Source organism: Oncorhynchus keta, chromosome 32 (genome assembly GCF_023373465.1).
Source record: "Oncorhynchus keta strain PuntledgeMale-10-30-2019 chromosome 32, Oket_V2, whole genome shotgun sequence".
Taxonomy (NCBI): Eukaryota; Metazoa; Chordata; class Actinopteri; order Salmoniformes; family Salmonidae; genus Oncorhynchus; species Oncorhynchus keta.
Genome location: NC_068452.1, coordinates 7,017,096 through 7,035,259, shown reverse-complemented (window position 1 = coordinate 7,035,259; position 18,164 = coordinate 7,017,096). Strand labels below are relative to the sequence as shown.

General features: G+C 41.5%; 1 protein-coding gene across 1 annotated transcript in view; it reads right to left on the bottom strand.

Moving 5' to 3' along the window:
• The window catches only part of LOC118365717 (sphingosine kinase 1-like), a 32,210-nt gene extending 15,866 nt beyond the window's left edge, over nt 1-16,344 (bottom strand). The window contains exons 1-2 of the mRNA XM_052490607.1: nt 15,463-16,344; nt 1,608-1,757 (exon numbers count right to left, since the gene is read on the bottom strand). Of these exons, the coding sequence (XP_052346567.1) occupies nt 1,608-1,757; nt 15,463-15,895 (583 nt within the window). The 5' untranslated portion in view covers nt 15,896-16,344. The remainder of the gene's footprint in view (nt 1-1,607; nt 1,758-15,462) is intronic.
• Nucleotides 16,345-18,164: the final 1,820 nt, after the last annotated feature.

The window sequence follows — 18,164 nt, the reverse complement described above, 5'->3', positions numbered from 1 at the left end:
GATTAGCACCCAGAGCCACAGATATTTTCTTTTCACATTGACCTTTTCAGCATGGTTCCAGTGAACGGATAACCAGTCCAGCCCAGTACAGCTTGGCTCGGCTGGACTCTGTAGTGTTCAAAGGTGTAGCAATGGTGATGCAGAATCTTTGTTTGCAAACTAACGCCTGCACAACCTTTCGTCTTAGTGTTGGCATCTACCTGTACGGCTATTACAGGTTAGACTTGAATCAAGCCCAGCGTCTACAAGCTGTGGCTGATCATGGAGAATGGATGACGACATCCCAATGGACAATGTTCTAGAGAGATTCTAAAGTCAGAGATGATCTACCCTTGTATCTGGCAAGTTAGATCGCCCATCCTTCTGCATAGGACTAGAACAAGGGCTCTCTTCAATGGGGAACTAACTGACTGTTCTCAGAAATAATGTGCTTTTACATACATAGCATACATAGCATTTCAGAATGCGTTCCGAGAAATGCTCTCTCAGTTTTGGGAAAGGGATTAACTTTCTTGCCTGCTCTCTGACACTGCAGTGATTTAAGAACAGAGAGAGGGAGAGAAACTCAATAACCTAAAACTAGGGCTGAAATGTAGGGCTTCAAAAGCTACATAGGGATCATGTTCATTAGGGAACCAAATGGTAGAAAATTTACTAAAACATAGTAGGGGACCGCCTAAACTTGTCCAACAACAAACATTTCTTTTTCATTTGCAAAGCGGTGTGCCCTAATGGATATGACTCATCTGATAAGCTTTGAACCAGAAGCCCAAAGCAAAACCAGGACATTATCAATCCAATGTCCCCAGACTGTGGCAAACAGTCTGATTACCCCATCAATGTGGCATATAAATTACATCAAATCACACACACACACACACACACACACACACACACACACACACACACACACACACACACACACACACACACACACACACACACACACACACACACACACACACACACACACAATTAGCCCATCAAAAGGGTCCACAACATCAAATCATGGGGAACCAGATTTACAGAGGATTGTGTGTAAACATAACATATTACATAATGGATCTACATACATACATATGTGCCAGCAGCAGATTAATGACTGCCAGCTAGCGATGAAAACAGCCAGAGGATTTATAATGGGGGAGGGAGAGGGGGGAGAGAAAGAGGGAGGGTCAGCTTGAGAGAGACTGCCATTAGCTGCTTTGCTTTGTGGGACATTGCCAATTGGAGTGGAGGGACACAGAATGATGGTTTCTGTTTTGTTTGTCCAGTCTGCCAAGCGGCTGAGAGTTAGTATGTGTGTGTGGTGCTGGTAGTGCAGCGCTTTGACAGTCGAGTTATTCATTGACCTGTAATTGCAGGTGTTAGTGCAGGATATTGACCTGCGATAAGCTGTGTGTCAGTGTATGCACACGCATTTACTCAGCAGAGATTACTTGTGTGTGTGTGTGTGTGTGTGTGTGTGTGTGTGTGTGTGTGTGTGTGTGTGTGTGTGTGTGTGTGTGTGTGTGTGTGTGTGTGCGCGCTGTGTACCTGTATGCGTGTGTGCGCGCGTTCCACGCATGCATGCGCGTATATATGCACGTACAGTATGCTAAACTCACCAGTGATGACCAGTGTGTGTGGGACCCCGGCCTCGTTAAGCATGCGTTGGACGTGTCCGGTGAAGAGGCTGAGGGCCTGGCCCTTCCCACTGTGGGGGTTCACCAGTAGCATGACGCTGCAGGGACGGTGCACCTCACTGTAAAGCACGCCTACAACAGAGAGGATGCGTGGACAGAGGTTATGACAGATGTTAGACCTGCTCATTTTCATGACCTTGGCAGAAAATCCCATAAACACAGAATCCTGTACAATTTTTCATATAAGTTCATATTCAGTGTTCTTTAACACAATGTTTAGCATAATTTGCATATTTTCCCCTTCTTTAACACATGATTTCCAGTGTTTTACTCGAGGTGCGGGTTTGACGGTCACTCGACATGATACTGAATGTTTATGGGTTATTCTCATGTCTGTGGATAGGGATTGACGCCAGACCGGAGGTACAAGGATCGAGGACACACTGATGTGTGATTCTGTAGCAGCAGACAGTCATTGACTTTTGGGTTTTACTTCCTTACAAGCCTCTCAGGCTGGCGTTTCCAGAACATTTGGCACTGTCGGATTAGGACATAAAGGGCCCGTCTCCAAGAGGCCAGTTAGATATTTTCTCTACTTCTGTGCTGGGTGTTGTGTCCCTGTTGCAACTTGTAATAAACCAGATTGAGTATATCTGTGACTTCTCTTCTCTTTCGTTACAGCAATAGGCAATGGAGGGAGAAGCTTGATCTTACTATTATTAAGGCCAGGAGTTTATCCTGACCATGTTCCATGACCAGACCCTATAACTAGGGCCCAGAGTTTTTCCTGTTCAGGTCACATTGGTAGTCAGGAAAAACTACTGTCCCTTATGTCTACCATTAATCCTCAGAATATACTGATTAGACAAACACTCAGAGCTATGACTCGGGGCTTCTTTGCCAATTATTAACTTTCTGCATCAGTCCACTCGAGCTAAACCATTCTGGGAAATTAAAGTACTTTAGTCACGGAGGATGGGAAAGCCAGGTAAACAAGTTTGACAGATGATGAATGACTTGCTATGGGTGGAGCACAAGGACAGTGTTTTGGATGCTCCCTGGATGAGGTCATCCACCAACATCAAACCTAATTGGCAGGATGTGTTTTTCTAGACGACCCCACATCTACTGGAGCTACTGTCAACATATATCGCAGACTACACCATTACAAGTTAGGAAACACCACCTATCATAGTTACCATATCTGTGCTACTGTAAACAGTGCATTGGCAGACTATGAGTGTGTCCCAAATCGCACCCTATTCCCTTTATAGTAGTGCACTACTTTTGAGTAGGGAATAGGGTTCCATTAGGGATGCAAGCCTCTGACAACACAGGTTAGGTTATGAAACCCCACCTATCAGTACTGTAGATCTGTGGTATCTGTGGAGTTTGGTCATGGGACTTTGACTAAGTTAGATGGAATGGGGTGTGTCTACCGTAGGTGCATTGTCACAAGGCAGTTAAAGTGACATGTTTTCTTGTGTGTTTGATAACACATGGTCTCAGTTAACATGGCCTATTGTACCTAGATAGGCTTCCTACTTTGCTTGACGTATACCAAACAAAAATATCAACTCAACATGTAAAAGTGTTTGCTCTGTGTTTCGTGAGCTGAAATAAAACATCCCAGAAATATTCCGTACGCACAAAAAGCGTATTTCCCTCAAATTTTGTGCACACATTAGTTTACATCCCGATTAGTGAGCATTTCTCCTTTGACAAGATAATCCATCCCCCTGACAGAAGTGGCATATCACGAAGCTGATTAAAAAACATCCTTACACAGGTGCACCTTGTGCTGGAGACAATAAAAGGCCACTTTAAAATGTGTTGTTTTTTTATGGGGGAAAGCGTATTCTGATTGGCTGGTCCTGGCTGCCAATTGAGTGGGACTATGTCCTCCCAGGCCCACTCCAGGCTGCACCCCTGCCCAGTCATGTGAAATCCGTTGATTATGGCATAATGAATTTATTTCAATTGACTGATTTCATTATATGAACTGTAACTCAGCAAAATCGTTGAAATTGTCTATATCTTTGATCAGTATAGATAATAAAGCTTTGTAGCAGCCACAAATACACTCACACAAAATGGAGGTTGAATCAACATGATCAACATCATGAATTTGCTAAAAAATATATTTTAAAAAAGCCACACTGTTTTTCATGTCTCATTCTAACTCAAATTCGAACCACATACCAACAATAGTGTTTTCGATTCATTCCAAGTTGAATTTACATTTGTTACCACTTTAATATCAACCAAATTGGATGTTTATCGGATGTCTTTGCCTGATGGGTCTTGTTCCCTTGATATGTGGAACCTTTCTTAACAAGTTATGAAGTTCTGGGAGGACGGAGTTGGCAGGGCCCGCATTCGTAACCGTTCAGTAAATTTCACACAAAATGTCTGCATGCTCCATTTCTGAAAAGTATTATATAGTATTATATAGTATTATATATTATATACAAGAAACACAAGCAATGGACATTAGATTGTTGGAAATCTGTCCTTTCGTCTGATGAGTCCAAATTTGAGATTTTTGGTTCCAACCGCTGTGTCTTTGTGAGACGCAGAGTATGTGAATGGATGATATCCGTATGTGTGGTTCCCACCGTGAAGCATGGAGGAGGAGGTGTGATGGTGTGGGGGCGCTTTGCTGTTGAAACTGTCTGATTTATTTAGAATTCAAGGCACATTAAACCAGCATGGCAACCACAGCATTCTGCAGCAATACGCTATCCCATCTGGTTTGTGCTTAGTGGGACCATCATTTGTTTTTCAACAGGACAATGACCCAACACACCTCCAGGCTGTGTAAAGGCTATTTGACCAAGAAGGAGAGTGATGGAGTGCTGCATCAGATGACCTGGCCTCCACATTCACCTGACCTCAACTCAGTTGAGATGGTTTGGGATGAGTTGGACCACAGAGTGAATGAAAAACAGCCAACAAGTGCTCAGTATATGTGGGAACTCCTTCAAGACTGTTGGAAAAGCATTCCAGGTGATGCTGGTTGAGAGAATGCCAAGAGTGTGCAAAGCTGTCATCAATGCAAATGGTTGCTACTTTGAAGAATATAAAATATATTTGTTTTGTTTAACACTTTTTTGGTTACTACATGATTCCATGAGAGTTATTCCTTGTTTGGATGTCTTCACTACTATTTTACAATGTAGAAAATAGTACAATTAAAGAAAAATCCTTAAATGAATGGGTATGTCCAAACTTTTGACTGGTACTGTATATTTCAAATGTTATTCAAATTTAGAAAAACATTTGAAGAAAAAGCAGAGATTGTGTCTTTCAATAATACCTGAACTGACAGTATCATATAACTGACAATATAATGTACCAGAGTAGTTTCATTTGGTTGAATTTAGGGCAGACTACTATGGTCATAAAGGCACATAGACACTTTGTATGAGTTGTGTCTGAAAAACACATTTTAAAGGTGCAATCCCAGTCAATACCATTTCTTCGGGTCAAAACAAGCCGATATAAACATCTGTACTACAACCTGAATGTAACATACGTTATGGTAAACGGTTTGCTGTGAAACTGTGACGTCTGGCCCGGGACCATAAAGTGGCTGAGCCAAAGTGTTAAAAGGCTAAAAGGTGGCGGATGAGGTCCTATTAAGGAAGACATCTTTACTTCCTCCCTACTTTTAAAGTCACCACGGATCTAACTAACAGTCAGATAGATGAAAGCGAGCTCGTCCACTGCGTTGTTTACACCACTAATCATGTTAGATCAGGGATTACTCCAAGAAAGGGAGGACAGATGCATGTTCAAACATTGTTAGAAGTGAGCCTGAGTAAAAGAGATAGCGGGATAGCAACCCCCCCCCTTATCTTCTCCCCCTAGACAGGACTCCCAAATTACAGAGTGAGCGACACAATGAGAGAGAGACACATTGAGAGAGACAGACGCACGAGAGACAAAGGAGGGAGAATGGCCGCATCAGGTATTTATAACCACATAGACTGCAGACAGAAATACATATTGGGCCCAGGCAAGTGTATAAAACACCTGGCACCCTGCCTTCCCTTCCTTCCTATAAAGATGGTTAGGCCACCTCGGGCTCATTCAACCGCAATTAACGCTGTGTCATACCACCCCAGTCTCCACAAATAGAGAACTTGAGCTACAGTCAAAGTAGCGACATTAGAATAAGTAGCTAATGCATAATTCAAAGAATGTTTTCGTTGGAAGTTCACCCGGAAGTCAAGGAAGTTCAACAATGAGTCGCCAGTCTTTCACTCCCTGATGTGAACATCATCGCTCAGGGGTGAACTTTCCCCTAGGTACAGATCACGGATCAGCTTTCTCTCCCCAAATCCTGACCTTAACCATCTGAGGGAAAACTGACCCAAGATCAGTGTGTCTAGGGGCAACTTCACCCTACACCAACATCTTCTATAGTTAATTGAAGCTGTAAGCCACCCAGTTCAGAGTCGAGGAAAAGCGAGTGTTAGCTAATAAATAAACAAATGCTCCGTCTTCCATGTCTTAACGAGAACAGACACTTCACTGAGTCGCAAGCGAGATCTGTCACGCAATACTGTGTAAATTTGCTATTCTAAGATGCTGTCCTAAGCCGAGACCATAAAAATACTCTTTATGGGGTTTTTCTCCCTTCCCTTTCATTTCAACTGGAATTTCCTGCGGTGAATAGCAGAGCAGTGATTATTTCATTAAAGTTCAGGACAAATTGTTCACTCTTACATTTTGAAGTCTACAGATGAGACATTTCTTAATCACCGCACTAGTGAATTCAGTTGAAATGTCACTCAGACAGCAAGCGTTCCTTTGGAATTGTTTGGTTTACCACTGTCAAGATGGTTCTACAGTAAATCGGGTTTGGATAGTGCCTTTTTTTTGTTGTTGTTGAATTTGAACCCCTTTTTCTCCCCAATTTCATTGTATCCAATTTTTAGTAGCTACTATTTTGTCTCATCGCTACAACTACCACACGGGTTCGGGAGAGACGAAGGTCGAAAGTCATGCGTCCTCCGATACGCAACCCAACCAAGCCGCACTGCTTCTTAACACAGCGCGCATCCGTGCACCTGGCCACCATGGTTAGCGTGCACTGCGCCCGGCACGCCACAGGAATCGCTGGTGAGCGATGAGACAAGGATATCCCTACCGGCCAAACCCTCCCTAACCCGGACGACGCGGCCGGTTGCGACAGAGCCTGGGCGCAAACCCAGAGTCTCTACAGTGCAGCACCCTTAACCACTGCGCCACCCGGGAGGCCCTTGGATAGTGCTTTTTAATGGCATCATTAATCATCCCGAATAATTGTTTGTGGCCAATTTTCCTTCGTTGTTCTACAGTAATTCTATTGCCTTTTTTTATTGTGTCTTAATTGTGTCATAATACATACTATCAGTGTTTACCTACTTAACCAAGGGCAACAGACTAAAACAAATAACAACCGAACTATAGTTTTATAGTAGTCTGCTACCACTACCATGTCGACCATGTCGCAACCATAGGATGTTGAGAATTAAGAGATTGACCTTTTAATGAGGATGACACGATTATGACCTTTTAAGGGCATGGCAAGTGTTGTTGTAACTTTATCCGCCCCCACACTACTGTGTTACCTCAGCGCCCACTGGGCATGCTCAGATGTGGTTGTTAAAAGGGAGAACACAGATCTGTTCAGAGCTCCGACCACAACAGGCCAAACCAGATTGCTAATCGATTTCTCTCTGTTTGGGTGTGTGCTTTGTTGGTTTCGTCTAGATGTGTCATGTGGCAATGAGCCAGTGTCGTTTAGCTTATAATGGGTTATACTGGATGTTCCCCCGATTTGACCAGGAAAATCTCCAAACCCTAGTTATAGGCTGCAGGATACTAGGGCTATACTATGACTAGGGACAAGAGCTTTCGTGGTCAGGTCAGCTAGAGACCAGTTTCACCTGGAAAAACTCCTGACCCTAACCATTGCATCTTGCTGACAAGCAAGGACCGTAGGTGGAGGTGGTACTCTCAACCACAGCCAGTTTATAATGAAGGAATGTTTAGGAATGGGTAGGTTGGCTAAAAGGGAGTGTTAATGGGTCGAGACAAGACAGGCCTTGCGGGTAATGATGATGCAAAAACACAGCATGGTTGGGGCCCTTTCCAGCTGGGTTGGCACAGGTCCATGCCAAATGATTTATGAGGGAACTGCCCCGGGGACTCATTTATAAACCGTGCTTATTGTTCATGCAAAAGTTGGCGTTTATAATAAATTGACTTGATGTGAGAATGTGCTCACCTCTCCACAAACTCTAGACCACGCGTACACACATCTGCGAGTGGTTGAAATATTGTATTGCAAGCTGGCAAGTAAGTATTTTGTGCAAATGGGGGGGTTTGATAAAAATTGTATTCATAAAAAAAACGGAATGCCAAGCGTCTGCAAGGCTGTCATCAAGAAAAAGGGTGGCTACTTTGAAGAATCTAAAATATAAAATATATTTTGATTTGTTTAACACTTTTTTTGGTTACTACACGATTTCCTATGTGTTATTTCGTAGTTTTGATGTCTTCATTATTATTCTACAAAGTAGAAAATTGTACAAATAAATAAAAACCCTTGATGGTACTGTATATTTTGAAAGACCAAGGTATCAGCTATCATACAATGTAAAGGAACAACCTCCTGATTCTATTTTTTTTCTCATAAAGTGCAACTAACTGGATTTGTCAATTCCGTCAGACACCATAAAAGGCCTTTGATTTTTACATTTATTGTCCAAGTGTTTAAAGGCCTTGATATGATTAATTTTAACAATAGATTATTGTAATACAAATCTCCAAACGTATTTTTGTTTTCTAGCACTATATCATGCTCCAGGGCTAATTTCGTTTTTAAAAATTTATTTTTGCCATTTTCTTTTAGATTCAGAACATAAAACATTTAGAAAGCAAACATTTTCCATTGGATCTAGCACGGCAAATACGTCAATAGTTTAAGCATATGTTGCAGAAATGTGATTTAAAAATTAATATTTTTTTAATATTTATATTGACAAAAATATGATGAAGTTGACAAGCCACTGATGGAGTAAACAACAAATACTCAAAATACATATTTTTTCTAGACAAAAATAACTACTTCAATACAAATATTTGTAAAATATATAAATTATTCATTTGAAAACCCTCAAATATAACCATTTCATCAGATCTTTCAGCACTTTGACCTTATATTTTTTTGGATTAAATCAAAATTTGCAACAAAATTCTTATCCTATCTTAATCCATCGGGCAGATGGAGTTGACAGTTTATGGTTGTAACAATGACGATTTCAATATTGTTTCTTTAAATCTATCAAAAGTAGAAAGCTTTACAGACCATGATTTGTCCTGTTGCACTACATGTAATGAGGACATGAATGAGGTCATTATGGTATTGCTGACCCTGCTCATTCATGATTAATTGAATTGACCAAATCTCCAGACACATTTTTTAGGAATCCTAGTTTTGAAATACATTTTGTTTAAAGTCAGAGAGGGGTAATTGCAAGAAACTACACAATATCCTTTTCAGTTAATATTCCTTATTACCCATTTTAGAATTTTAAATACTTTGAGAGTTTTAAATTGGTAGCCTTTGCTCCGGACAAGGGCATTTCCAGGCATTGAGCAACACATGGAATTGAATAATATTCAATATTCATTTTTTTTTTCCAAAAGAAAAAACTCCCCCTGTATAAAATTCCCCTAAATGTAATTTTTAAGCTCAAATAATAAAAACAAAATCAAATATTTTCCAACTATAAAAAGAAAGCTTGCCTGCCAGACAAGGATTGTCCCGACTTTCAAGAATTCCTGAGTTAGTACATAATACGGTAGGTACCAAACCTACCATGATAAGCTCAACACCAACAGACTCTTAAATAGTACAATGGTAGCAAGCCAAGTCATGCTTAATTATAGCATGTACCCATCAATGCATTCCTACACGTCAGATGTAGGTAGTACTAAATCGAGAAAAGCCAGTTTCCACATGAAAGGATTTCTGGATTATAGGTTATCATCAAATCAAATCAAATCTTATTTGTCACATACACATGGTTAGCAGATGTTAATGCGAGTGTAGCGAAATGCTTGTGCTTCTAGTTCCGACAATGCAAATTCACCCATTTGGCCACTCGCAGCCATAACACATATCTTAAGCATAATATGGAGAAGGACTGGGCGATATACCGTGAATGCTGGTAATACCGTTATGAATCCACATACCGGTAAAGATTTTTACAATACCGTCTATAATTACATTTTGATAAAATGCTAAATAAACAAAAGTTTTACAAAAAGTTTTGTCCACGTTTTGTTGAGCATTAAACCATCAGAACGGAGAAAGCCTATTAAAACCACTTAAAATTAATTTGATGCCATCCTAGGGCCATGTACTGCTCATAAAACATGTTTAGAACTAGTATTACTCAGAAACATTGAATACTGTCAAAAATATTGTGATACGATGTTAATACCTAACCTTAATATTGAATGGATTTGTCATAGGCTAGCACATCCACTAAATGTAGTTAGCTTAACTGTCTGTATTTGTGCTGGTAAGATACAAATCAGATGCGTCTTGTGTAGGCTGTTTTAGTTCCCCCCTCATATATATATTTTTCATATCGATCCTGAAATCGTCTTTGTATACCTACATGAACCTCACCAACCTAAATGCGTCTGATGGTACCTCACCAAGACAAACACAAATAGAATAGTCTTGTACACAACAGTGTGTTCGAGCGAGTGAGCAGATCCTGGCTGAGTTGAGACTCAAACCAGACCGACCGACCACAAAGGGTGTCTAGGGAGGAGATGCCTGGTGTGGTGATTTGTTCTCAGAGAGAGAGAGACATGGAGAGAGAGGGGGAGAAAGAGAGAGGATAGCGAAAGGGATTCAGAGATTGAGAGAAAGATGGGGGAGAGGAAAGGGGGAAAGAGAAGGAGAGTGAGAAGGGCACAGATGCAGATGGAGAGAGAGATGAGGGAAAGATAAAGAAGGAGAGAGAGAATGGCACAATGCAGGTGGAGAGAGAGATGAGGGAAAGATAAAGAAGGAGAGAGAGAATGGCACAGATGCAGATGGAGAGAGAGATGAGGAAAGATAAAGAAGGAGAGAGAGAAGATGCAGATGAGGGAAAGATAAAGAAGGAGAGAGAGAATGGCACAATGCAGGTGGAGAGAGAGATGAGGGAAAGATAAAGAAGGAGAGAGAGAATGGCACAGATGCAGATGGAGAGAGAGAGAGAGAGACGGGAGATAAAGATACATAGAGCGTAAAGTCAGCGCGAGACTAAGTGAGAGGGAGGAGCGGAGAGGATCTAAGAAGTCTAAGAATGACTGGCTGTCATTCTCCTCTTGAGTGGTGTCTCCTGGGTAACTTCGGGCAGTGGGGTGAGATGGTTGTGTTGAATTAAAACAAACGACTGAAGTAAAAACGTGACGTATTTTTAGAACCTATAACTGACAAGACTTTCGCATTTGATAGAATTAAACTATCACTCAGATGTAACTAAAGACTTGCAGCTTACATGCCTCACAGTACATTGTCTGTAAACATAACAGCAGATTATAGCCATGATACCTTACAGATAAAGCTGTGTGTAGAGGAAGCTGGATGCCCTTCGTGAAAAACCCACAACCACATAGTGAGAGACTGCCCTTCTCATAGATGATAATAGACAAGCATTTCGCTACACTCGCATTAACATCTGTTAACCATGTGTATGTGACAAATACAATTGGATTTGGTCTTCGTTGAAATGTGATTGAAGCATTGTTGTCTCATTAGCCGAATAGAGAACACGAAAAGAACACAGCATGCCATAAACGGACAAGGACAAGGACATTCACTTTCTTTTCATTGCTATACAGATGTCATTCAAATCTCATTCAATGTGCTGTACATTGAGAAAAAACAGATTCCTATCAACATTATTGAGTGACAATGACATTTAGCTGATTTTCCGTCCAGCTTGTGTGAGTGTGTTGTAATTCCTCTTTTTACTTCTATAATCTTCACTGAGTGGCCTGAAACACTAAGCTGCTGTGAGCCCATGGGTCTAAACAGGGAAGGCCCCAGAGAGAGGTGAGTGAGTGAGTGAGTGAGTGAGTGAGTGAGTGAGTGAGTGAGTGAGTGAGTGAGTGAGTGAGTGAGTGAGTGAGAGAGAGAGAGATGGGCTTAGTCAGAGGTCTTGACAGCACGTCAAGGCTCATCTTGGAGAACATCCGACAAGAGTCCTCAGGGAAAGGACTGCTGGCTCACTGCTGGGGCCTCCGAGTGAAAAAAACACACGCGACTTTCCATCTCCCTCTTTCTCTTCTGCTTTTGAAGCAGAGGAACAGATGTATGAACACAGAGAACTCAATGCTACCTATTTTCCTAGAAAAAAAAAACAATAACTAGAAGCTAAACCATGCCCCTTAGCATTGGGAATTAAATATCATTCTGTAGCAGTGGAAATCCGTGGTGTATTGATCTGTTTCATCCAGGATCGATAATATCCAATAACATACAATAGTATATTATTACACCCAGTCAACTCCAATAGAATATCAATGTGTGAAACGATGTCTATATAATAACAATATGCTGTCATCCTAGTATTAAATAACATTTAATATGCTATGTTGTATGATTACACCATGTTCATTACTATACCCCAAATCTCTAAATGTCTATTGTAATGCATGCTGTTGTCCATGCAGTGGATCTGGTTTGTCGAAGGGGCCACTGGGTAAGGTATTAGTAATGGAATTGAGTGTGCTGGAAGTGACCTGCTTTGTTGCTGAAAGGAGAGGCCCTTGAGATATGGGACAATGATGCCTGTCTTATTAATTTATCCGCACTGTGTTCCAAATGGTGCCCTATTCCCTACACAGTGCACTACTTTTGACTGGAGCCCATGCAAAAGGGTGCCATTTGGGACTCAGGTCCATCCTTCCTTCCGTGGCCTCCAATTGCTCTTAAATGCAAGTAAAACTAAATGCATGCTCTTCAACCGATCGCTACCTGCACCTACCCGCCTGTCCAACATCACTACTCTGGACGGCTCTGACTTAGAATACGTGGACAACTACAACTACTTAGGTGTCTGGTTAGACTGTAAACTCTCCTTCCAGACCCATATCAAACATCTCCAATCCAAAGTTAAATCTAGAATTGGCTTCCTATTTCGCAACAAAGCATCCTTCACTCATGCTGCCAAACATACTCTTGTAAAACTGACCATCCTACCAATCCTCGACTTTGGCGATGTCATTTACAAAAATAGCCTCCAATACCCTACTCAACAAATTGGAGGCAGTCTATCACAGTGCAATCCATTTTGTCACCAAAGCCCCATATACTACCCACCATTGCGACCTGTACGCTCTCGTTGGCTGGCCCTCGCTTCATACTCGTCGCCAAACCCACTGGCTCCATGTCATCTACAAGACCCTGCTAGGTAAAGTCCCCCCTTATCTCAGCTCGCTGGTCACCATAGCATCTCCCACCTGTAGCACACGCTCCAGCAGGTATATTTCTCTAGTCACCCCCAAAACCAATTCTTTCTTTGGCCGCCTCTCCTTCCAGTTCTCTGCTGCCAATGACTGGAACGAACTACAAAAATCTCTGAAACTGGAAACACTTATCTCCCTCACTAGCTTTAAGCACCAACTGTCAGAGCATCTTACAGATTACTGCACCTGTACATAGCCCACCTATAATTTAGCCCAAACAACTACCTCTTTCCCAACTGTATTTAATTAATTAATTTATTTAGCTCCTTTGCACCCCATTATTTTTATTTCTACTTTGCACATTCTTCCATTGCAAAACTACCATTCCAGTGTTTTACCTGCTATATTGTATTTACTTTGCCACCATGGCCTTTTTTGCCTTTACCTCCCTTCTCACCTAATTTGCTCACATTGTATATAGACTTGTTTATACTGTATTATTGACTGTATGTTTGTTTTACTCCATGTGTAACTCTGTGTCGTTGTATCTGTCAAACTGCTTTGCTTTATCTTGGCCAGGTCGCAATTGTAAATGCGAACTTGTTCTCAACTTGCCTACCTGGTTAAATAAAGGTGAAATATATATTTTTTTAAATTTCACGCTACAGATGCACTGTAATGACATGGGTGCCGCGGGATATGTTGATTTACAGGCAGATGAACAGGCGGTACGGCTCCCTAAAATGGTATGTTGTTTTATGGTAATAAAATGGTTGTGTCAACGTTGAGGCGATATCATTGTCAAGTTTCAAATGGAACTATAATATCCATAGTACAGTCTCTTGCAAAGTTGACTTCTATAGCTCATCACTCCACTATCTTGATTATTGGACAGCTTGATCATTGGACAGCTTGATCATTGGACAGTTTGATCATTGGACAGTTTGATCATTGGACAGTTTGATTATTGGACAGCTTGATCATTGGACAGCTTGATCATTGGACAGTTTGATCATTGGACAGTTTGAACAGTTGTAGTTAGATTGTGCAGCAGCCCACCGCTCTCCCACTACTACATTTGACGGCACACAGGCATATATTCATGCATTGCGTAAATAGAAATACCTCACTTTGCTGAGGAATTTCAATAGCTCACATCCTTTGACAAAGCCTCTCTAAAGAATACCCATCATCTCGGTTTATAGGCTACCTTCATCTGTTAAGTTAGTGTGATTGGATGACTATAGACTTACATAGCACTTTCCTTCTGAACGGATCAATCTGTTATTGGTTCCCTGCATTGTTACCATGTCTACAAGGTAAGAGACAATGACGTGGGTTGACCCTTGTTTCTGAACCTTCCAATTAAAGTGCATTTTTTCCCCACTAGAGTAATTATAGACTTATATCCCTTAGCACTCATACCTTTAGTAGGCCTGTTGCCAAGACCAGGGCTGCCCAACCCTGATCCTGGAGATCTACCCTCCTGTAGGATTTCAGTCCAACCCTAATTTAAAACACCTGATTCTACTAATTAGCTGCTCAACAAGACTGAATCAGAGATGCTTAATTCGGGTTGGACTGAAAACCTACAGGACAGTAGACCTCCAGGAAGAGGGTTGGACTGAAAACTTACAGGACAGTAGATCTCCAGGAAGAGAGTTAGGCAGCCCTGGTCTAGATCAGGATTTCTCAACCCTCTCCCAGACGTTTCACATTTTAGTTTTAACCCTAAACACCTGATTCAATTAGTCAACTAATCATCAAGCCTTTGACTAATTGAATCAGGTGTACCCGTTTAGGGTTAAACCAAGGAGAGAATCATGTTGGGAAATCCTGATCTAGATGTTTTTTCTCTGTTAGTATTTCTTTATTAGGCCAGGGGTATTCAACTCTCACCCTACGAAGTCTGGACCTGCTGTATCTGATAATTAATTCCCAGGTTAAAATAAAATAAAATGTAAAAAGCAGAGGAACTGGAGTTGAGTTTGAGGGGGTTAGGCTATTGTTATTCTAGATGCTGTTTTGTTGTTACTTTGGGCTGTTAAAGGTTGCTTAGTGAACATTCTGTAATTTGAGTCTGTCTGACCAGTCCTATTGTTTTATTCATTTACGGAAATGAGTTTTAAAAGGTAAAGAATAGCCTGAGACAGATGACACTGATAAAGTGCGGAACTTGCTCCACAGCAATGGACTAGATTACGCAAAAACAACCCTTTCTCTATGACTAAATAATGTGTACTAGACCGGTATACCGACTTCATAAATAACATGAATGCGATAAGCACACACAGCACTTTCAACCGCTCATGAGAACATTATACGATACTATATGGTTAACTAATTTAATGAATGATTTGCTCACGATTTCTCAAATGTTGCTGACGAACAGAGCTCTCCCGGATGGTACCAGCCCATTTCTCTGCCTCCTCCAGGTTGGCGCGTGGGTCCTGGAACAGGGCCACCCGAAAGCACTGCTCGACACGTTGCCTGGCCACCCCAGAGCTCATCCATCGTGTTTTAAAAGGGTAGAAATAGACCGAGAAGTACGCTCCCGCGTCCGCGTTGTCATCTGCGCTGAAAGCCCGGCAGCCGACACAGTCCCTCAAGTTGAAAACCACCTTGCTCCGGCCCGCAGGTGTTGACGTGATCTTCTGAACGGTGAGGTCCCTCTCCGTTAAACTCACCGCGTACCTCACCTTTCGGTTGCCCGTGGTCGTGAATTCCCCGTACTGCAGAACCTTGGTGATTACGTTGCGATGTGATGGAGGGTCCGATTCGGTTATCTTCGGTTCCATCCTGCGCGCAGAGGGAGGAAGGGACGCGATCCGCAGACCTGCTTGCGCGTGATAAGGGGACGCACACAGTCATATACCGGCTGAAGAAGCAAGCGGTCCGCAGGGCAAGAGACTGCGAGTGATTTCAACGCAATTTAAAAAATTTACCATTTGAAAAATGTCAGGTCGCTCTCTAGTGATAGAATTGAGGAACGACAATTAAAAGCGTTGTGGACGGCGCCTGTACCAAAAGTGATCGTATAGATTTGCCCACGAAATAAGATACACGTTTTTAAAACAGTATATTTCACATGGGACCTGTCAACGAATTACATTATGTTCAGAATTGTTCATCAAACCCTGTCTACCAAGTGTGTAGTGTCTTAACACTTAGTACTTATTTATATAATAAGAAAGACTCTGAAGACAAGCAATTGAACTGGAGCTTCACATTTACTCAAACGAGTTAGTACCAGAATAACATAGAACCGAGGGTGCTCCATCCTTAAAGGGGACATCAGTAATTAACAGAACATAACAAAGTGTATGACCATTGTGTCATTTCGAAAGAATGTAGTCTGCATAGGCTTCTCTTCGCCAATCAACGCACCAAGCGCGCAGGAAATGGGGAGCGGAAAAGTGGAGGGCAAAGCAAACTTGTTATATCAGTAGAATCTCAGGGGAAATTCCAAATTTGTCTAGGCTAGAGTGAAGAGGAAAGGAATGCAGTAGTCTAACATTCGTCTCAGCTCTTCATCCCCAAATCTCTTATCTGCGGTCTGTGTCTACAGCGCTCTCTTTGGAGGAAGTTGAGCTTGTGTTGTCACCATTTGTGGTCCACCACTAGCATCAGAAAGAGGGAGTGGAGGTTTCTGCCACTTAGTGCGGCATGCCAGTGCGTATCATAGGTTATTTTAACGTGTTGGTCAGTAAACGCCTCAGTGGCAAATGTTGCTTTCTCTAGAAATTAAGAGTTTAATTCCAAAACGCTATATATCCGTTTTCAGAAATGTTGGTAACTTCATTTCAGATAGACAAATAACCATGTTTTTTGCTAAATGCAATATGTCTCACTCTCAGAGAAATAAGTAGACTGCCAGGTTTTACAGTCAAATGTATCAAATAGCTACATATTTAATAAAGACATGTACAAATGATACATTTGTGACGTCAATATCTAAACGTTTTTCAATCAAGTAATTTGAGATCTGTATGTAAATCATTTAGATTGGACCTTTTATGCATTAAGCAGATGGTCTGATTCAGAGCAACTTACATTAAATGTATTCATGTTAAGATACTGTAGCTCAGTAAAAGAACCACATATCACAGTCAAACATACAGGATACGAAATTACATTCCAGCTAAACAATAGATATATTGCGTTTTGCAACAGAACACAATTTCATACACATCTAAAATCTATGAATAAAAAATCGGAGAAAGGTCATATTTTACACACACACACACACACACACACACACACACACACACACACACACACACACACACACACACACACACACACACACACACACACACACACACACACACACACACACACACACACACACACACACACACGAAGGTAAGCAATGATAGTTTCTGATGAAAAAACATACATGTGAAAAATTGGTGGATATCACATTTGGGAAATAAACTCTTAATATGTAATGTGATGATCATCAATGTTTATATTGTGTTGATATTGAGTGTTGCTATGGAGCTGTTACATGCATTGTTTTTAAAAGCCTGATAATGACGTGTAATATGCATTACACCTTGTAACAGTTTAGGTTAAACCTATCAGCATTGTTGTACTTACACTGACACGGCGTTGTACTGAAGATGCAGCAATGGCTCGAACCCCTTGCAAGCTGCCGAGACAGACTTGTCAGGCAAACCTATTGGATATGGATTGATCAGCTGTGACTTGGTCCGGGTCTGCTATAACCATGGTTGTTGTGGCAGAGGAGAGGGTCAGGGCAGTTTCATTACAAGAGGCCTCTGGTTTCATTTGATAATGAACTCTCTCTCTCTTTCTCTCGCTCTCTCAGCTGTAGATAAAGAGGGTGTGATTAATTGGTTTTGGCATCAAGACACTATTCTACCACAAGCCCGTCGCCGGGGTGTCAGAATGGGGGAGAACATCTATCTCAGTGTAATTACCCTTTTATCAAATTAGTAATCGAAACAGTTGTGTGGATAAAATCAGCAAAGACAATTTGGGCTCTGATGTTGCAGAACCTAATAACTCAGTAGGACCTATCAACTGATGGATTGAAGTACT